We start from the raw sequence: 16,553 nt of genomic DNA on the forward strand, positions 1-16,553 counted from the left end.
ACCTTACTGTGGATTCCCTTATTGATTCCACTTCGCGAAAATGGAATTCGCAGGTTATTCGTACTTTGGTATACCCACAGGATGTGAAACTCATAGAGAGCATACCACTGAGCAGAAACCAGTTGGTTGATAGGGAAGGATGGCATTTCACAAATAATGGAAAATTTACGGTTAAATCAGGATATCAAGTAGAGAGGATTTACCCGGATAGGGAAAGATCACCAGTATTAATTGGACCTACAGTTATGTTTTGAAGGCATTTTGTTGGAAACTAAGGTGCCCACTAAAAAATAAAACATTTTCTTTGGCAATTGGTTTCAGGGTGTATTGCAGTTAAGAAGAATTTGCATGTGCGAGGGATCCAAGGAGATATATGTTGTGCAAGATGTGGAGCGGATGAGGAATCGATTAACCATGTGTTTTTTGAGTGTCCTCCAGCAATTCAGGTTTGGGCGCTGTCAAAGATACCAACAAATCCAATTATTTTCCCAACAAGCTCTATATTTACAAACATGGATCACCTTTTCTGGAGAGTTGTTCCACCGATGGAGGATCATCATTTTGCTTGGATACTTTGGTACATCTGGAAAGGAAGAAATAATAAGGTTTTTAGTAATCTGGATATGGATCCTAGGGACACTCTTAAGTTGGCAGAAACGGAATCCACACTCTGGGCAGAGGCACATATTTTGAAGGACCAGAACACGGGAACACAGGTTCAGGCATCTCTGCCTTCAATTCCTGGAAGATGGTGTTTTACTGATGGATCATGGAAAGAGGGGGATATGTTCTCTGGTCAGGGTTGGTTCAGTACTTTAGAAGGTTTTGAAGGTCTAATGGGAGCCAGGAATGTAAGAGCTTCTTTAACTCCCTTGCATGCAGAGATGGAGGCGCTACTATGGGCTATGGAATGTATGAAGAATTTACGTCAACTCAAGGTTACGTTTGCAACGGATTGTTCTCAATTGGTGAAGATGGTTTCGGAACCAGAAGAGTGTCCAGCTTTTGCAAGTTATTTGGAAGATATCAAGAGTCTGAAAGAGAGCTTCACACGATCAGAGATTATACATGTACCAAGAACGCAAAATACAAAGGCGGATAACCTAGCACGCAGTGTCAGGAAACAAACGTCTTTCGTCGTTCACATAGATCAATATCTCCCGGTGTGGTTTACAGAGTCAATATGAGTCCGTAATGTTGTCGACAAAAAAAAAAAAAAAAAAAAAAAAAAACCTAAAACTTTCTTTTATAGGCTCTAGAATCTGTGAAATAAAAAAAACTATCTATAATATCAAATAAATTATATAATTATAGCTAAAAACATCTATAAATATTTAATTCAATTTTGAGTGTTGTAAAAATTATTGAAATATTTTAAATAAAATATATATTATTTATATATCACATTTTAAATAACAATAAACTTTGAAAATTTATAAAAAAAATTTTAATATAAATTATTTAATTGATAAAAAATATTTATTTTATATATACATCACAGATTTCACATTGTGATTAATATTGAAATGAAATTAAGAAATCAGTTATTGAACTAATTTCTTGAAATCAGTTATTTTACTACTCCATTTCAGTGGAAGAATTACAATGGAACAACTGATTCAAATAATAAACAATTACAAGAAAGTTATAGGCATCAATTAGTTACAAATAAATATGAGAAATTACATCTATCTTATTAAAGCATATATTATATTTTTATCAAAATATGATTTTACGCAACTAATTAAGTGTTGCTATATAGTAAAATTTTAAGCCTTCTATAAAAATAAGTTACAACATGTGATGGAAAATGCGACATGCATTTTACAAATTATAACAAATTCCCTTCGTTGACAAAAGAAAAACAACCGTTGCTCCAGTGAGAGGGTTTTAGTTTGGTGGCCAACGTTGCTTCCAGGCAATGCTTACCCAAGTTCTGTGACGTCCCCTAAGATATCCATTTTATATATACGGGAATTAAATGGGTTAAACTTTCTTTTGACATCATTCAGATGGACTAAACAGTTAACGTTTTTTATTTGTTTCTTATATAAAACACAAATCATAAAAACTGGTCCAAGTGTTTGGTTTTCTGATGGTGTTGTTTTATCAGAACTTATCATTTTTTTTTTCTTTTTTTTCAACAAAGAAGCAAAACTAAACTAAGTAGATTCCTGAACCGAGAACCATCTCGGAGGAACGGAGTCAACATATACCATAGCAGAAGGCTGATTCTTAGCACCTCGTGCTAGCTTATCTGCCGTTGTGTTTTGTGCCCTTGGAATATGCTGAATAGTGAAAGTGGGGAAGTATTCCTTACATCGTAGAAACTCCTCCATATGAGTAGTGAACGCCGGCCATTCTGTTGGAGTAGACACCATCTTCACCAATTGTGAGCAGTCTGTTGCAAACACCACCTCTGAGATATGTAGGGTCTTCATGCACTCCATCGCTCATATCAAAGCTTCACATTCTGCATGTAAATGTGATAGACTCCTGCGAATAGACATTGCACCCATCATAGTATCATTGGATCTTTCGTCTCTGTAAAACCATCCTTGCCCTGTAAAGGGATCTTGTTCCTTCCATGCACCATCAATATAACATCGGTTTACCCCTTGTAAAATAGGACTCCCACCAAACGAAGATCCCCTGTTTATACCCTCTTTAGTCTGGGCCTCAGCCCATAAGGTGCCTTCTATCTCCGCAGTCCGAAGAAATTGAGGAGAACTTCCAATTTTATTATTAAAAATCTTAGCATTGCGGTTTTTCCAAATATACCACAATATCCACGGGAAATAACTTAAATCTGGTTCCTTTGGTAACCGCCAAAATAAATAATCCATATTGGTAAAAAGAGATTGGGTAGGAAAAACTCATGGACGTGAAGGAATATTAGATAAGGCCCATGTTTGGCGCGCAATGGGATATTCAAAAAGCACATGATTAATCGATTCTTCTTCTGCACCACATATATGACATTGCAAATCACACTTGATCCCCCGAGAATGAAGGTTCTTTGTAACTGGTAGACTACTAGAAATTATTTGCCACACAAAATGTTGTAATTTTGGCGAGCAGTGAAGTTTCCACGAGTAAGCTAACAAAGGTTTAACAGTGGGGCCCATATCACTGTGTTGAGATCCTAAATCAGGATATAGTTTTTTCGTACGGTATCCCGATTTAACAGTATATCTGCCATGATCCGTAAACAACCCTCCATATGAGTCCGGTTTTAGATTTCGGCTAATAGATAAACTCCGTATAATACTCACATCATCCTTGTGAACATATGCATTAAGTAAATCTAGATTCCAAGAGAGATCTACTGGATTAATTAAATCATCCACTTTAAGTAATGGATTCAAGTATTGATTTTTAAGTTTTTGAATTGCTGACCTCGGGCGTTGAGCGGGGATCCAGAGATCATTCCATACTGAAATGCTTGAACATGTTCTCACTCTTTTGATTAACCTTTTTTTTAACCAGAGATCTAGCTGAAGTAATACTTCTCCACCCATAAGAAGGAGAATATGAACGTATAGGATCCATTAGATCTGATTTCCTATAATAGCGCCCTTTTAAAAGCTTTGCGAAGAGAGACTCAGGTTTGTCAATTAGCCTCCATAACTGTTTTGCATCAGAACTTATCATATTGGTTAAGAGAATTCGACAGACTAGCAATTTATCAACTAAACGATGGTAATTTAAACTGTTTGGTCTATGTCATGGACATTGTTTTTGGAGCAATTTTCGGTATTTATATTGCAACCGACAGTTACCATACACTTTGGAGAAATCAATACTACTAAAACAGCATAATGTCCTATTGATAAATGTATGGCCCAATTATATATTCTATTTATTAAAGGACTATTATTATATCCATATTAAATATAAATATAATTACAAAAAAAAACTTAAATATAAAATTTAAAAATTTCAGAATTTTTTTAAACAAAAAAAATTTACCAGTCCTATAAAGGAGCGGATCATAATCTAATATATTCTATTAAAACAACAACATGACCTATTAATATATGTATAATCCTATGGTCCAACTATTTTAATAGAATTAGTAAAAAAATTATTAATCATTTAAGAAAAAGATTATATAAAGAAAAACACAAATATAACTAAAAAGACATAAATAGAAAAATTAAATTTCTAAAAAAATGTAATCCAAAAAATATACCATATCTCTTAATTTGAGATAGCATCCACAGTCATATAAGAGAACTTTAAAGTTCTTAACTTTGGATATCTAATAAAAAAAAACTCAAATTGTGAATACCTCTGGATATCTCATTTAAAATACTTTTTGGATGAAAATCTCTCCTTTTTACTGGATGAATATTCTTTATTTGAGGTACTCATTCTATAAAGTGTATATATATATATATTTTAATACTAGATATTCAGAGCTAAAAACTTATCAGGAATATAAAAAACTGTAACCGAAACCTATATAAAAAATTTAAAAGTTCGTGCCCACTATTTGCATAATCGTAGATAGTGATAGTCACGTAAGAAAGATTTCTTGTCATTCTAGATTGGCTGGCTGTGCTAAACATGCATGTTGGGTTAGTAGGTAATTATATTATTTCAATGGAGACCTTTATAGTAAGAATATAATATTAACAAACATGGAACAAGCATTTAAAATGAGGTATATATTTGATACAATATGGGGTATACATTTTACTTCAAATCCAATGTTTTGTTTGAAATACAAAAAGAGGGCGTATTGAACTAGGAATTTGAGGTTATTTGTTTTAAAATGATAAATCCACTATTATACATACAAATTTTTTTTCAAAACACTTTAAAATCAAATATTATTGAACTTTTCATTTCTAAAATATTCCAATGAACTTGTCATTTCATAAAATACTCTGAAATCCACTATTATTGAACAAAATTTAAGTTATGGATATTAGAGTGCTTTATAGTGTTTGAGAGAATTTTCTTAATTATAAAAACAAAATTTCAAATCTCATAGTTTTAGATGAAATTTTAAATTTGTTTAACAAAAATCACACCAAATTATCATATTCATCTACAATCATCTAAAAATTCACTAAAAACTAAATTATTTCAAATTTCAGATTCCAATACATCCCTTTAAGTCTTCAGAAATCCAAAAGATATCAAAACTTGAAGACTTTACATACACGAGCTGGTTAGTTTAAGAAACTGAGTCTATCAATTTAGAAGTTTTTTCAGTTGTAGATACTAATAGAATTTAAATTCAATAAAATGTATTTAATTAATAATTTAAATAATTTCCATAAACTCAATGTCATTAAATTTTGTATTTTTATATCATAGCTTTAGGATTTCAAAGTTTTTATTATTCAAATTAGATTTAAGTACACTATTAAAATTCGTATTATTCCAAATTAAACTATTTTTAAAATCTATGTATATATGAATCTATTCAAACGAATTTTAACTAATCTTTGAATTAATAATTAAAAAAAAATAAAACTGAATTGCCAAAATTTTAGAATTCACACACAAGAATTCTTAAAACAATTATTAATTTTTATTTATTTATTTCGAACATGAAATCTTAAATTAAATTTATAAACAATCGTGACTTAGAGATATTTTGAACAAATATTTATCATAAATTAAGGAGTTTGTGCAGAAAATTTGTCTTTATTAAATATTAATTTTTATTTGAAAATATTTTGTTATATATATACATGAATTATTATTTCGTCGTTGTTTTTCTTAAGTTTGTATGATCCATTTAGATCGATGTTGCTCAGTGGTGGGATATTCACCCTTACCTTCATTGCATTTACTTAAATTTCTTAATATGATTGTTAAGATAGTTTTAGAGGGGTTATCCTCTGTTAGAATCATTTGCATTCACAAACAGGAGTTGAAAAAGAAACTACTGAAAGCAACAATGAGAGGGGGAGTGATTAGTATTATGATTAACAAATGAATACTATGACTTTGCCTCTTTTCGGTACCCAATTTCTTGATATTCTGGCTGTTCTGCACCCAAGTATTAAACAATTAAATTCTTTATACTATAAAAATAAAAAAGACATCCCCTATATATTATTTGCAAAGTGATTTGTACATGTGTCGTCATTACAATCATTCTAGGTAAAACAAATGATGACATGACACTAAAAAAAGATGACATGTCTTCTTTAGAAAAGTGTGATATGCCATCATACTTATTGTGAAATATAAAATTTCCTTATAAAAATTTACATCTTTTTGCAAGAATTTTAAATATGGTAATGATTAATAACTCATATATCATCATTAATGTCACTTTTCAATATAAATATTTATTTTTGATAAAATTATTATCATATATATATCATCATTAATGTCAATTTTCAATATAAATATTTATTTTTGATAAAATTATTAAAATGTATTAATAATTTCCATATCACTATTAAAATAATATATGTATATATATCACATTAATAAAAATAAACTAATAAGATTACAAATATAAATTTTACGTCAACTTATATATCATATTTGTATAAATATAATTGTAAATGTGCATAAAAAATATAAAGCTAAAGTAACACTAATCCAAAAAAATGATAGTTAAATGTTTAAAATTTTATTTAAATTTATCTGTTTATCTTCAATGTTAAATAGGCAACCAAAAGGACATATAATACCACAGAGGGGATTACGACAAGGGGATCTTCTATCTCCTTATTTGTTTTGGTCGTGAATATTAAAAAGGCAGAAAAAATAAGCAACTAACGGGTCTAAAGGTTGCTAGGGCTTGCCCTCCAATTTCCCATTTACTCTTTGCAGATGATAGTATTTTCTTTTGCAAAACTCAGAAGGAAGAATGTCAGACAATTCTTAGGACCCTTAAGGAATATGAAGGGGTTTCAGGACAACAAATAAACTTTGACAAATCATCGATTCAATTTGGACACAAGATCGAAGAAGATACACGACAGGAATTACGAGGTGTCTTAGGTATACATAACTTAGGAGGATTGGGGTTATACTTGGGAATCCCGGAAAATCTGGAGGGCTCAAAGGTGCAAGTTTTTGGATTTGTTCAGGATCGGTTAAATATCAGAGTAAATGGATGGACTTTTAAGTTTTTCACCAGAGGAGGTAAGGAGGTGATTATAAAATCTGTGGTTACAGCTCTGCCAAACAATGTGATGTCATGCTCTCGAATCCTGAAAACGGTAATGAAGAAGTTAGTGAGTGCTGTGGCACAATTCTGGTGGAGTCCAGGGGGTAAAAGGATATTGCTACAAGGAAATAAAGTTACAAATGCTTAAGAAGAAGAACAATGTCTTAAACCCGTACAAGTTACAAACATTCATGAATGATAGTTGAAAACAAATAAAAATTTCCAGTAGACTAATCAGTTAAAACGAGATTGGCGGGAAAAGGAGGGTTGAGAGCAAACCAAACACTAACCGGTTCATCATTTTTGGTTTTAACTAATGCAAATAAATAAAGAAACCATATCATATGCAAATTTAAAAGCAGAGAAGAGAGAACATTCAAGAGCACCATTTCTTCAACAGTTTTTTTTTTATTGACCACGTAAGAATTTTTTAATTTCACCGATTGTTAACAAAAAAAAAAAAGAACATTAATAATCAACAAAATAAGTTAATTTTTGTTGACTTTGGAAGAAGAATTTAGTTGACTTTCTAGAAGAAGCTGACCGGATGACATCAGTCCAACGGCCACCGTTAAATGACACACGGTCTCACAAAAATAAATAAAATAAATAAGAAAAAAAAACACACAATCTTCAATCCAAAAAAAAAGACAATTCCGAAAACATGCGTGTGGTTCGGAGAGATCTAAGATTCGTCTATCTTAACTCCTCGATCTCTCGTCTCGGTAAGAGATTCCCATCTCCCAGCTTTGATTCTTACTCTCTGAAGTTAAGATTCGAACTATCTCTAAATGTTCTTATCGGTGAATTCAATTAGTTTCTTAATCTCTCTGAATCCTCACTAGTTATGTAATTAAGCTTGTGGGTAATCTAATTGGTGGAACAGTGGTTGAGGTTCATTCTGATCTATGTCGGATTATCACTGTTTCCAGCTAATTTGGTTGTGTTCTTGATTGTAAATTTGGTTTCTTGATTGTAAAGCTGTGTTCTTGATTGTAAAAGTTAGTTAGTTACTTTTAATCGTGTAGTGTCATGATTTTGATGTTTTCTTTGTTCTGCAGCGACTGTCGGTTGATCTGCAGCTAAAGCTCTGATGGGTTCTGTAATGAGCTTAAGCTGTTCCAAGAGGAAAGCAACTACATTAATCCTCCTCTGAACCCGAAGTCAGCTCATAAACCGGGATCTTAACTTTGTTGCGTTTCACTGGTTAAACATCAGGCTTTAAAGCACCAAGCTTTCTGCATATTCCAACAGAAACTATTGGGATCTCTCAACCATCGTCGCACACTATTAATGTATAGATGTAAACCAGTTAAGTAGATTAACTGGTATAATTGATTTCAGTTGGTTTAGTAATTGTATATATATCTTGTACCAACATTCATTCCCGGAGGGTGGAAAATAAGAGATCATTATACCAAATCACTCTCTTTGCTCTCGATCTCTAATATGGTATCAGAGCAAACTCTGCTGATTTCTTCGATTTCACTCTCGTTTTCTTCAATTTCTACCCGATTCTCTTCACTACCGACTCCGATCATCCATCTTGAACTTTCCGCGAGCTCGATTGAAGTCGAAATGGGGAAGAAAGTGGGGGCGAAATGAAGACACGTAGCTCGATCTCTGACGATGAAAATAAGTCATTCTTTCTTATTGGCTTCTCTCCAGGTGGGTCACCCAGAGCGAGGGATGTTAATAAGTCACTAACTACAGTGCCAAAGAAAGAGGAGGGTTCGCAAAGAACAGCCAGCCCAAATGAATCCTCAGACGAGGACCGATTTGGGGATGGGAGCATTGTATATCTACGGTAGCTTTTGAGAAGAAAATCAAAAGTATCTATTTTCATAATATGTCTAAATTTGATGACGTCTCTGTCGTCAGATCTACACCAGGATTCCAGATCTACAAATCCGCAACAAAATCAACGATCGATGACTCTGGGATTGCTAACTTCACAGCTGAAGCCTTCGGACTCGTTCGATAGCATCCACAGTCAATTCTTCTTGCATTCTGCTGATCATCCAGGTCTGACTATAGTAGTTCATACTCTTGATGGAACTAACTAAAATAGCTGGTCGATCGCGATGAAGATTAGTCTAGAAGCGAAGAATAAGTTGAGTTTTGTTGATGGATCTATGCCTAGGCTGTCTGTTGATGATCGTTTGTTTAAAATCTGGAGTCGTTGCAATAGTATGGTGAAGTCATGGATTCTTAACGTCGTTAGCAAGGAGATATATGATAGTATTTTGTATTATCAAGATGCTGCTGAGATGTGGGATGATTTGTTTCGCCGCTTCAAAGTGAATAATCTGCCGAGGAAGTATCAGTTGGAGCAAGCTGTTATGACACTGAAGCAAGGTGACCTGGATCTTTCGACTTACTTCACGAAGAAGAAAACTCTGTGGGAGCAATTGGCAAACACGAAGTCGAGCGCTGTGAAGAAGTGTAACTGTGATCAGGTTCAAGAATTGCTTGAAGATGTCGAAACCAGCAGGATCATACAATTCCTTATGGGATTAAATGACAACTTCAACAATGTTCGTGGTCAGATTCTCAACATGAAGCCAAGACCAGCGCTGAATGACATATATAATATGTTAGATCAGGATGAAAGTCAAAGGATGCTCGGAGCAACGCAGAAAATGATTCCATCTCTGACTGCATTCCAGACTCAAACACCTCTCATGGAGCCGAATCCGGTTTTGCTTACTCATGGCAATTATCAGAAACCGAAGTACTCACACTGTTCTCATATTGGACACACGGATGATAAGTGTTACAAGGTTCATGGTTATCCACCAGGACATCCACCAGCTAAGAAGAACAACTCTGTTGGGAATACAAACTTGGCGTCTGTAGGATCAAATGTGCCTGTGAAAGATCAGGGATTTGATGATGTGAGTAACAACATGACCAAGGATCAACTCCAACAAATGATTGCGTTTTTCAGCTCTAAACTTCAGTCCTCTGGGGTCTCGCCATGTTCTGACAAGTCTATCGCCTCAACATCATCCTCTGTACCAATGGTTTCTCAAATCTCCGGTACATTCTTATCACTATATAATCTCTCTTACTATGACATGTTGACTTCTACTATACCTCGAGGAACTGAGCTGTCTCTTAGTGATTGGATTACAGACTCAGGCGCTAGTCATCATGTCACCCATAATAGGAGTTTATATAGAGATTATCAACCCTTAGAGAATACCTTTGTCACTCTACCTAAGGGTTACACAGTAAGAATATCTGGAACTGGTTACATTCAACTCACTAATGCAATCTCTCTCTATAGTGTTCTACATATTCCTGAATTCAAGTTTAATCTTTTAAGTGTTAGTGTGATAACTAAATCTCTGAATACTCAAGTTAGTTTCACTTCTGATTCTTGTTTCATTCAGGCTCTTACTCAGGAATTGATGATTGGTCAAGGTAGTCAAGTTGCCAACCTATATGTCTTAGATCACAATAAATCGCATCCTAATCTCGTTGGTCAGGGTCCATGTATTGTCTCTGTCTGTTTTAGCATGGTCCTTGATTCTTTGACATGGCACAAAAGGTTAGGACATCCCTCTACGAAGAAAATTAATTCTCTTGCTGATATTTTACTTATACCTAAAGAAAAAGATGTAAAACATTCTCAAGTTTTTCATAACTGTCATTTGTCTAAGCAAAAACGCATTCCATTTGTTTCTCGCAATCATCTTTGTTCAAACCTTTGGAATTAATACATATTGATACTTGGGGTCCATTTGCTGTTCCAACTATAGATGGTTACAAGTATTTTTTTAACCATTGTTGATGATTTTAGTATAGAGCAACTTGGATGTACATGCTTAAACAAAAGTCTGATGTTTTACGTGTCTTTCCGGGTTATATTGAAATGATTGAGAATTAACTGAACTCTAAGTTGTGTGCTGTTCGTTCTGATAATGCTAATGAATTGAATTTTACAACATTATATCATAATAAAGGCATTAAATCATATCATTCATGTCCTGAAACTCCTGAACACAACTCAGTAGTTGAGAGAAAACATCAGCATCTGTTGAATGTAGCTAGGGCTCTTATGTTTCAATCTGGAGTACCTTTAGAATATTGGGGAGACTGTGTCTTAACTGCTACTTTCCTAATTAATTGTTTACCATCTCCAGTATTAGGAAACAAAACCCCTTATGAAAAACTTACGTCTAAGGTTCCAGAGTATCATTTACGTAAAACCTTTGGTTGCTTATGCTATGTTTCCACCTCATCTAAATCTAGAAACAAGTTTGAACCTAGAGCCAAAGCCTGTGTTTTCCTAGGATATCCAGCTGGTTATAAAGGTTACAAACTACTAGATATAGAGACACGCTCAGTTTCTATTTCTAGACATGTCATATTCTATGAGGATATTTTCCCTTTTGCATCTTCACACATCAATGAAGATGTCAAAAGTTTCTTTCCTCATCTTCATAATCCTGCTAATACAGATGTTTCAGTGCCTCTTGTGCACACATCTTCTGATGCTCATCTTCCTCGAGATGAGTCATCTTCTGTGGTTTCAGGTTCTCCTAAATTAAAATCCACTCGACTAAAGAAAAAGCCTTCCCATTTGCAGGACTTTCATTGCTATAATAATAGTTCTACTCATCTATCTGACCTTTCTATGCCCACACAAACACCAAAACTCACATCTCCTTATCCTCTTATCAATTTTATTTCTTATTCATATCTATCTGAGCCTTTTCGTGCCTTCACTAATATCATTACTCCTATGAAGATTCCTACACGAATCTCTGAGGCTTTAGAAGATAAGATATGGTGTGATTCAATAGGGAAGGAGATTGGAGCTTTTATTCGTACTGAAACTTGGAGTATCACTGAAATACCTCCGGGAAAGGTAGCTGTTGGTTGCATACAATCAAGTATCATGCTGATGGAACTGTCGAGAGACCAAAGTCACGGTTAGTTGCTAAGGGGTACACGCAACAAGAGGGAATAGATTACAATGACACTTTCTCTCCCGTAGCCAAGTTGGTGACTGTGAAGTTGATTTTTTCCCTTGCTGCAAAAATGAATTGGTTTCTTCGACAGCTTGACATCTCCAATGCTTTCTTGAATGGCGATATAGATGAAGAAATATATATGAAGGTTCCTCCGGGTTATGCAGAAATTCAAGGTGAAGAAATATCATCTACGGCTGTCTGCAAGCTTCATAAATCGATTTATGGGTTAAAGCAGGCATCTCGTCGTGGTTTCTCAAGTTTTCTACAACTTTGATGGCTCTTGGATTTGATCAATGCCCTGGTGAACACACTTTGTTTCTTCAAGAGCGTGATGGTATGTTTCTGGTGGTGATTGTATATGTTGACGATATTATTATTGCTAGTACTCGTATCGAAGATGCTCAAGTTTTGGTTCAACAACTCGCTTCGGCGTTTCAGTTGCGAGATCTTGGTCCTCCCAAATTATTTCTTGGCATTGAAGTTGCGAGATCAACTGAGGGAATCACCATCAGCCAGAGGAAATATGTGTTAGATATGTTGGCAGCTTCAGGGTTTTCTGATTGTAAACCGTCATCTATACCCATGGAACCAAATCAGAAGCTTTCGAAGGAAGAAGGAGTTGTTTTGACAGATATAAAGCAATATCAAAAGCTCATAGGCAAGCTTCAATACCTTACCATCACACGGCCAGATATCTCTTTTGCAGTATCCAAACTTTCTCAGTTTGCTTCTAAACCTCGTGATGTGCATCTTACTGCACTCCACAAAGTTTTGAGATATTTGAAGGGGTCTATTGGTCAAGGTTTGCTATATGGAACAGATAACAACTTTTCATTGCGGGCTTTCTCTGATTCTGATTGGGGGGCTTGTACTGATGATAGATGGTCAGTCACAGGGTACGCTATGTTCATTGGTGATTCGTTGGTATCATGGCGTTCTAAGAAGCAAGATACAATGTCATTGAGTTCTGCAGAAGCTGAGTTTCGTGCTATGTGTGTGGCATGTAAGGAGATTTTATGGCTCACTCGTGCTGAAGTATCTGCGCGTACCATTCTCTCTTCCAGCATATCTGTATGATGACAACACATCTGCACTCTACATTGCAAGCAATTCTGTTTTCCATGAAAGAACTAAACATGTGGAATTTGATTGCTACAAGATTAGAGAGTGTCTTGGGAAGGGGATTGTGAAGACGATGTATGTACGTACGGGAGATCAGCTGGCTGATATGCTTACCAAATCATTATATCCTTCTCCATTCGGGAATAACATGAGCAAGATGGGTGTGATCAACATTTATGCATCTCCATCTTGAGGGGGGATATTAATGTATAGATGTAAACCGGTTAAGTAGATTAGCTGGTATAATTGATTTCAGTTGGTTTAGTAATTGTATATATATCTTGTACCAACATTCATTCCCGGAGGGTGGAAAATAAGAGATCATTATACCAAATCACTCTCTTTGCTCTCGAAAATCTTCAAGTTCAGCAATGTTCTCGTCGTCACCATTGGAACTCACATGTTTCTTTAACTTGTCAGTGGATCTGTCTTCTCCTACATTTACGTCTTCTCACAACACAATCATCAACATAATGGATTTACGACTTTGGAGTTGACTTTTGAGAAGTAATAAATGGAGATTTCAGACTTTTTATTTATTTAAGTTATTTCGGAAAATACGGGTGTTACAATTTGGTATCAGAGCGGGGTTCCGTCCCAGCTCTGACCCGGGATGGCGATTTGTTGGAACGTGGTTTCGACTCAGTTTTGACTCGGTTTTAATTTTGTTTAATCGATTTTAAAAGATTTTTGAATCTGGGGATTTGGGAGTTTTAAAGAAAGAAAAATACAACACCTTTCCGTTCAATAACTTCTAACCCAATTGTCTTTTTATTGATGATGAGTTTATCATCGTCATCCGCTCTCTAGCTAACAAGGTTTCAGCCATATGTTCGAGAGATGGATGATGTCACAGTTTGATAGATTGCTCAGGTGTGTATCAGTTTCTTCAGCCGTGTTCAGAGATTGTCCGCATGTGGATGTGTGACGTTGTTGCCACCACCCAAACTTCAAGCCATCTCTCCACGAGTTTTCGTTATTGGAGATTATGTGGTATGAGATGTGAGCCATGAGTTGACATGTGTTATTCGTGTGTATGAGTAGAGTTACTGCCATGGAGGCATGATTATTTTGTAAACTCGTGGGGGATCGCTTTTGGATTGGGGTGCGACAACTTGCGTTGTGTTATATCGGAGTTACACTTGGTATGTTTTCCAGTTTTTGCCAGTGTTGATCATTTCAGAGATGTGCCAGTTCGGACAGCTGATATAGAAACGTTGGGAGCTATTTATATTGATTGTTGTGTACCAGTTATGCTTGGAAGGCCGATTGGTTCAGAGACTCGTTAGAGATGGAGTTTGTTTTGCGATATCATTCTTGGGATGGACTTGTTATCACGACATCGAGTACTGTTGGATTGCCTGAGGGCAAGAGTTCACACTTTTGGAGCAGAGCAGATTTTATTTGCATACATGCTACATGCAGAGGAGTTATTGGATATGGGGAGTAAATGGATTTTGGTGATCATTTCGATGGTCAACATGAGTTACATTATCTTCTAGTTATCTCAGAGTATGGAGATGTATTTGAGGCCTTGGAAGGGCTGTCACCAACCAGAGGAGATGTTCTTACGATCGAGTTGGAGTCAGGGACATCACCGGTTTCACGAGTTCTATACCGATTAGCGCCAGCAGAGATGGATGAGCTGAAAGAACATATGGAAGATTCATCGGACAAGAGATTTATTTAGGCCGAGTAAGTCGCCGTGTGGAGCACCAGTGTTGTTTGTAAAGAAAAAAATGATGGGAGTTTTCAGGCTTTGTATCGACTACATAGACTTGAACATGGTAACCATCATATTGATGAGTTGTTGAATTAGCTGCATGGAGGTTCACGGTTCTCGAAGGTTGTCTTGGCATCAGGACATCATCAGATTGCCATAGTTGAGGAGTATATACGGAATGTGGGTTTACGTATATGTTATGGATATTATGAGTTTTGGTGATATCATTTTGGATCGACGAATGCACTGATAGCATTTGAGAAGCTTATGAATGATGTCTTTCGTGAACACTTGGACAAGTGTGCGATTGTACTCATCGACAACCCCATTGGGTTATTCTTGGAGTAGAGGGAGCATGATGAGCGTTTGCGGATTGTGTATTGATGCATGAGGATCAGGTCATTCTATATACATTGCATCAGTTCAGACCTCACGAGACCCACTACCCTATTCATGATTCGTAGTGGCTGCAGTGGTATTTGCGTTATAGTTTTGGAGATTGTAATTGTACAGGAAGGAAATTCAGATTCTCTGGGATCATTGGAGGCTGAAATCTATCTTCATTCATTAAAACTTGTACTTAGACGGTGCAGTTGGATTGAGTTGGTAGCAGGCTACAGTTTGGATATTGCATACCATCTGGTAAAGACAACCATGTGACAAATGCCTTGGGTAGGCACATGAGCGACGTATCAGGAACCAAAGAGGTTCATGAGTTTACTGGGATATTTGCTAGTCTCAGATTGTGTGCCATTACCGTCGATGGAGAGACAGATGGCCTTGGGACTTTGGAGCAGGCAGTTTTGCTATGGAGGATACCCCAAGCGCATGTTATCGTTATGGCTTTGTAAGACGATCGAGATTGGGAGTATTGTTATCATAAGTGTTGAGCGGGATGTACCTGTACCGAAACCGAGTTGTGTCTTGGACGATAAGCTGTTAAGAAAAGGGATCATACAGCAAATACATCACTCGTGTTTCTCTACCCATCGGGAACACCAAGGCGTACAAAGATATGAAGTTTTAACTATAATTGGTCTAGTATGAAGAGAGTTGTAGCTTCATTGCGTCATAGTGTCAGACATGTCAGATGGCTATGTCAGAGGATCAGTTATCTATCATGTATTTTTGAGCTTGCTTTTGCGGGAGTGGAAATGAGGCATGGTGATTATGGACGTTGTTATTGGATTTTAAATCACCATATGTGGAAAGGACGCCACATGGGTAGTCCTGGATAGACTTACCAAGTCAGCCTATTTCCTAAGTAATTAAGAAGACAGTCAGAGCTAATCGGTTGACGCAGATTTACATCAGAGAGACTGTGAGGTTGCTTGGAGTTCCTGCCTGTATTGTATCGGTTCGGGATACCAAGTTCACATCTGCATTTTGGAGAGCCTTTCGGAAGGCACTTGGGACAAAAGTTCACATGAGTACAACTTATCATCCGTAAACAGATGGTCAGTTAGAAAGGACTATCCATACCTTGAAAATTATGCTCAGGGCGTGTGTTTTGGATTGGGAAGGAAGCCAGGGGAAGTATTTACTACTCGCGGAGTTGCTTAGAATAATAGCC

At 35.8% G+C, this 16,553-nt stretch overlaps 1 protein-coding gene across 1 annotated transcript; it reads left to right on the top strand.

The window, feature by feature from the left end:
• Positions 1–512: 512 nt before the first annotated feature.
• Positions 513–8,244, top strand: LOC125587100. Its single transcript, XM_048757246.1, has 3 exons — positions 513–938; positions 8,037–8,105; positions 8,212–8,244. The coding sequence occupies exons 1-3, from the start codon at positions 513–515 to the stop codon at positions 8,242–8,244; spliced, it is 528 nt and encodes a 175-aa protein (XP_048613203.1).
• Positions 8,245–16,553: the final 8,309 nt, after the last annotated feature.

The sequence above is a fragment of the Brassica napus genome, chromosome C5, assembly GCF_020379485.1.
Source record: "Brassica napus cultivar Da-Ae chromosome C5, Da-Ae, whole genome shotgun sequence".
Taxonomy (NCBI): domain Eukaryota; kingdom Viridiplantae; phylum Streptophyta; class Magnoliopsida; order Brassicales; family Brassicaceae; genus Brassica; species Brassica napus.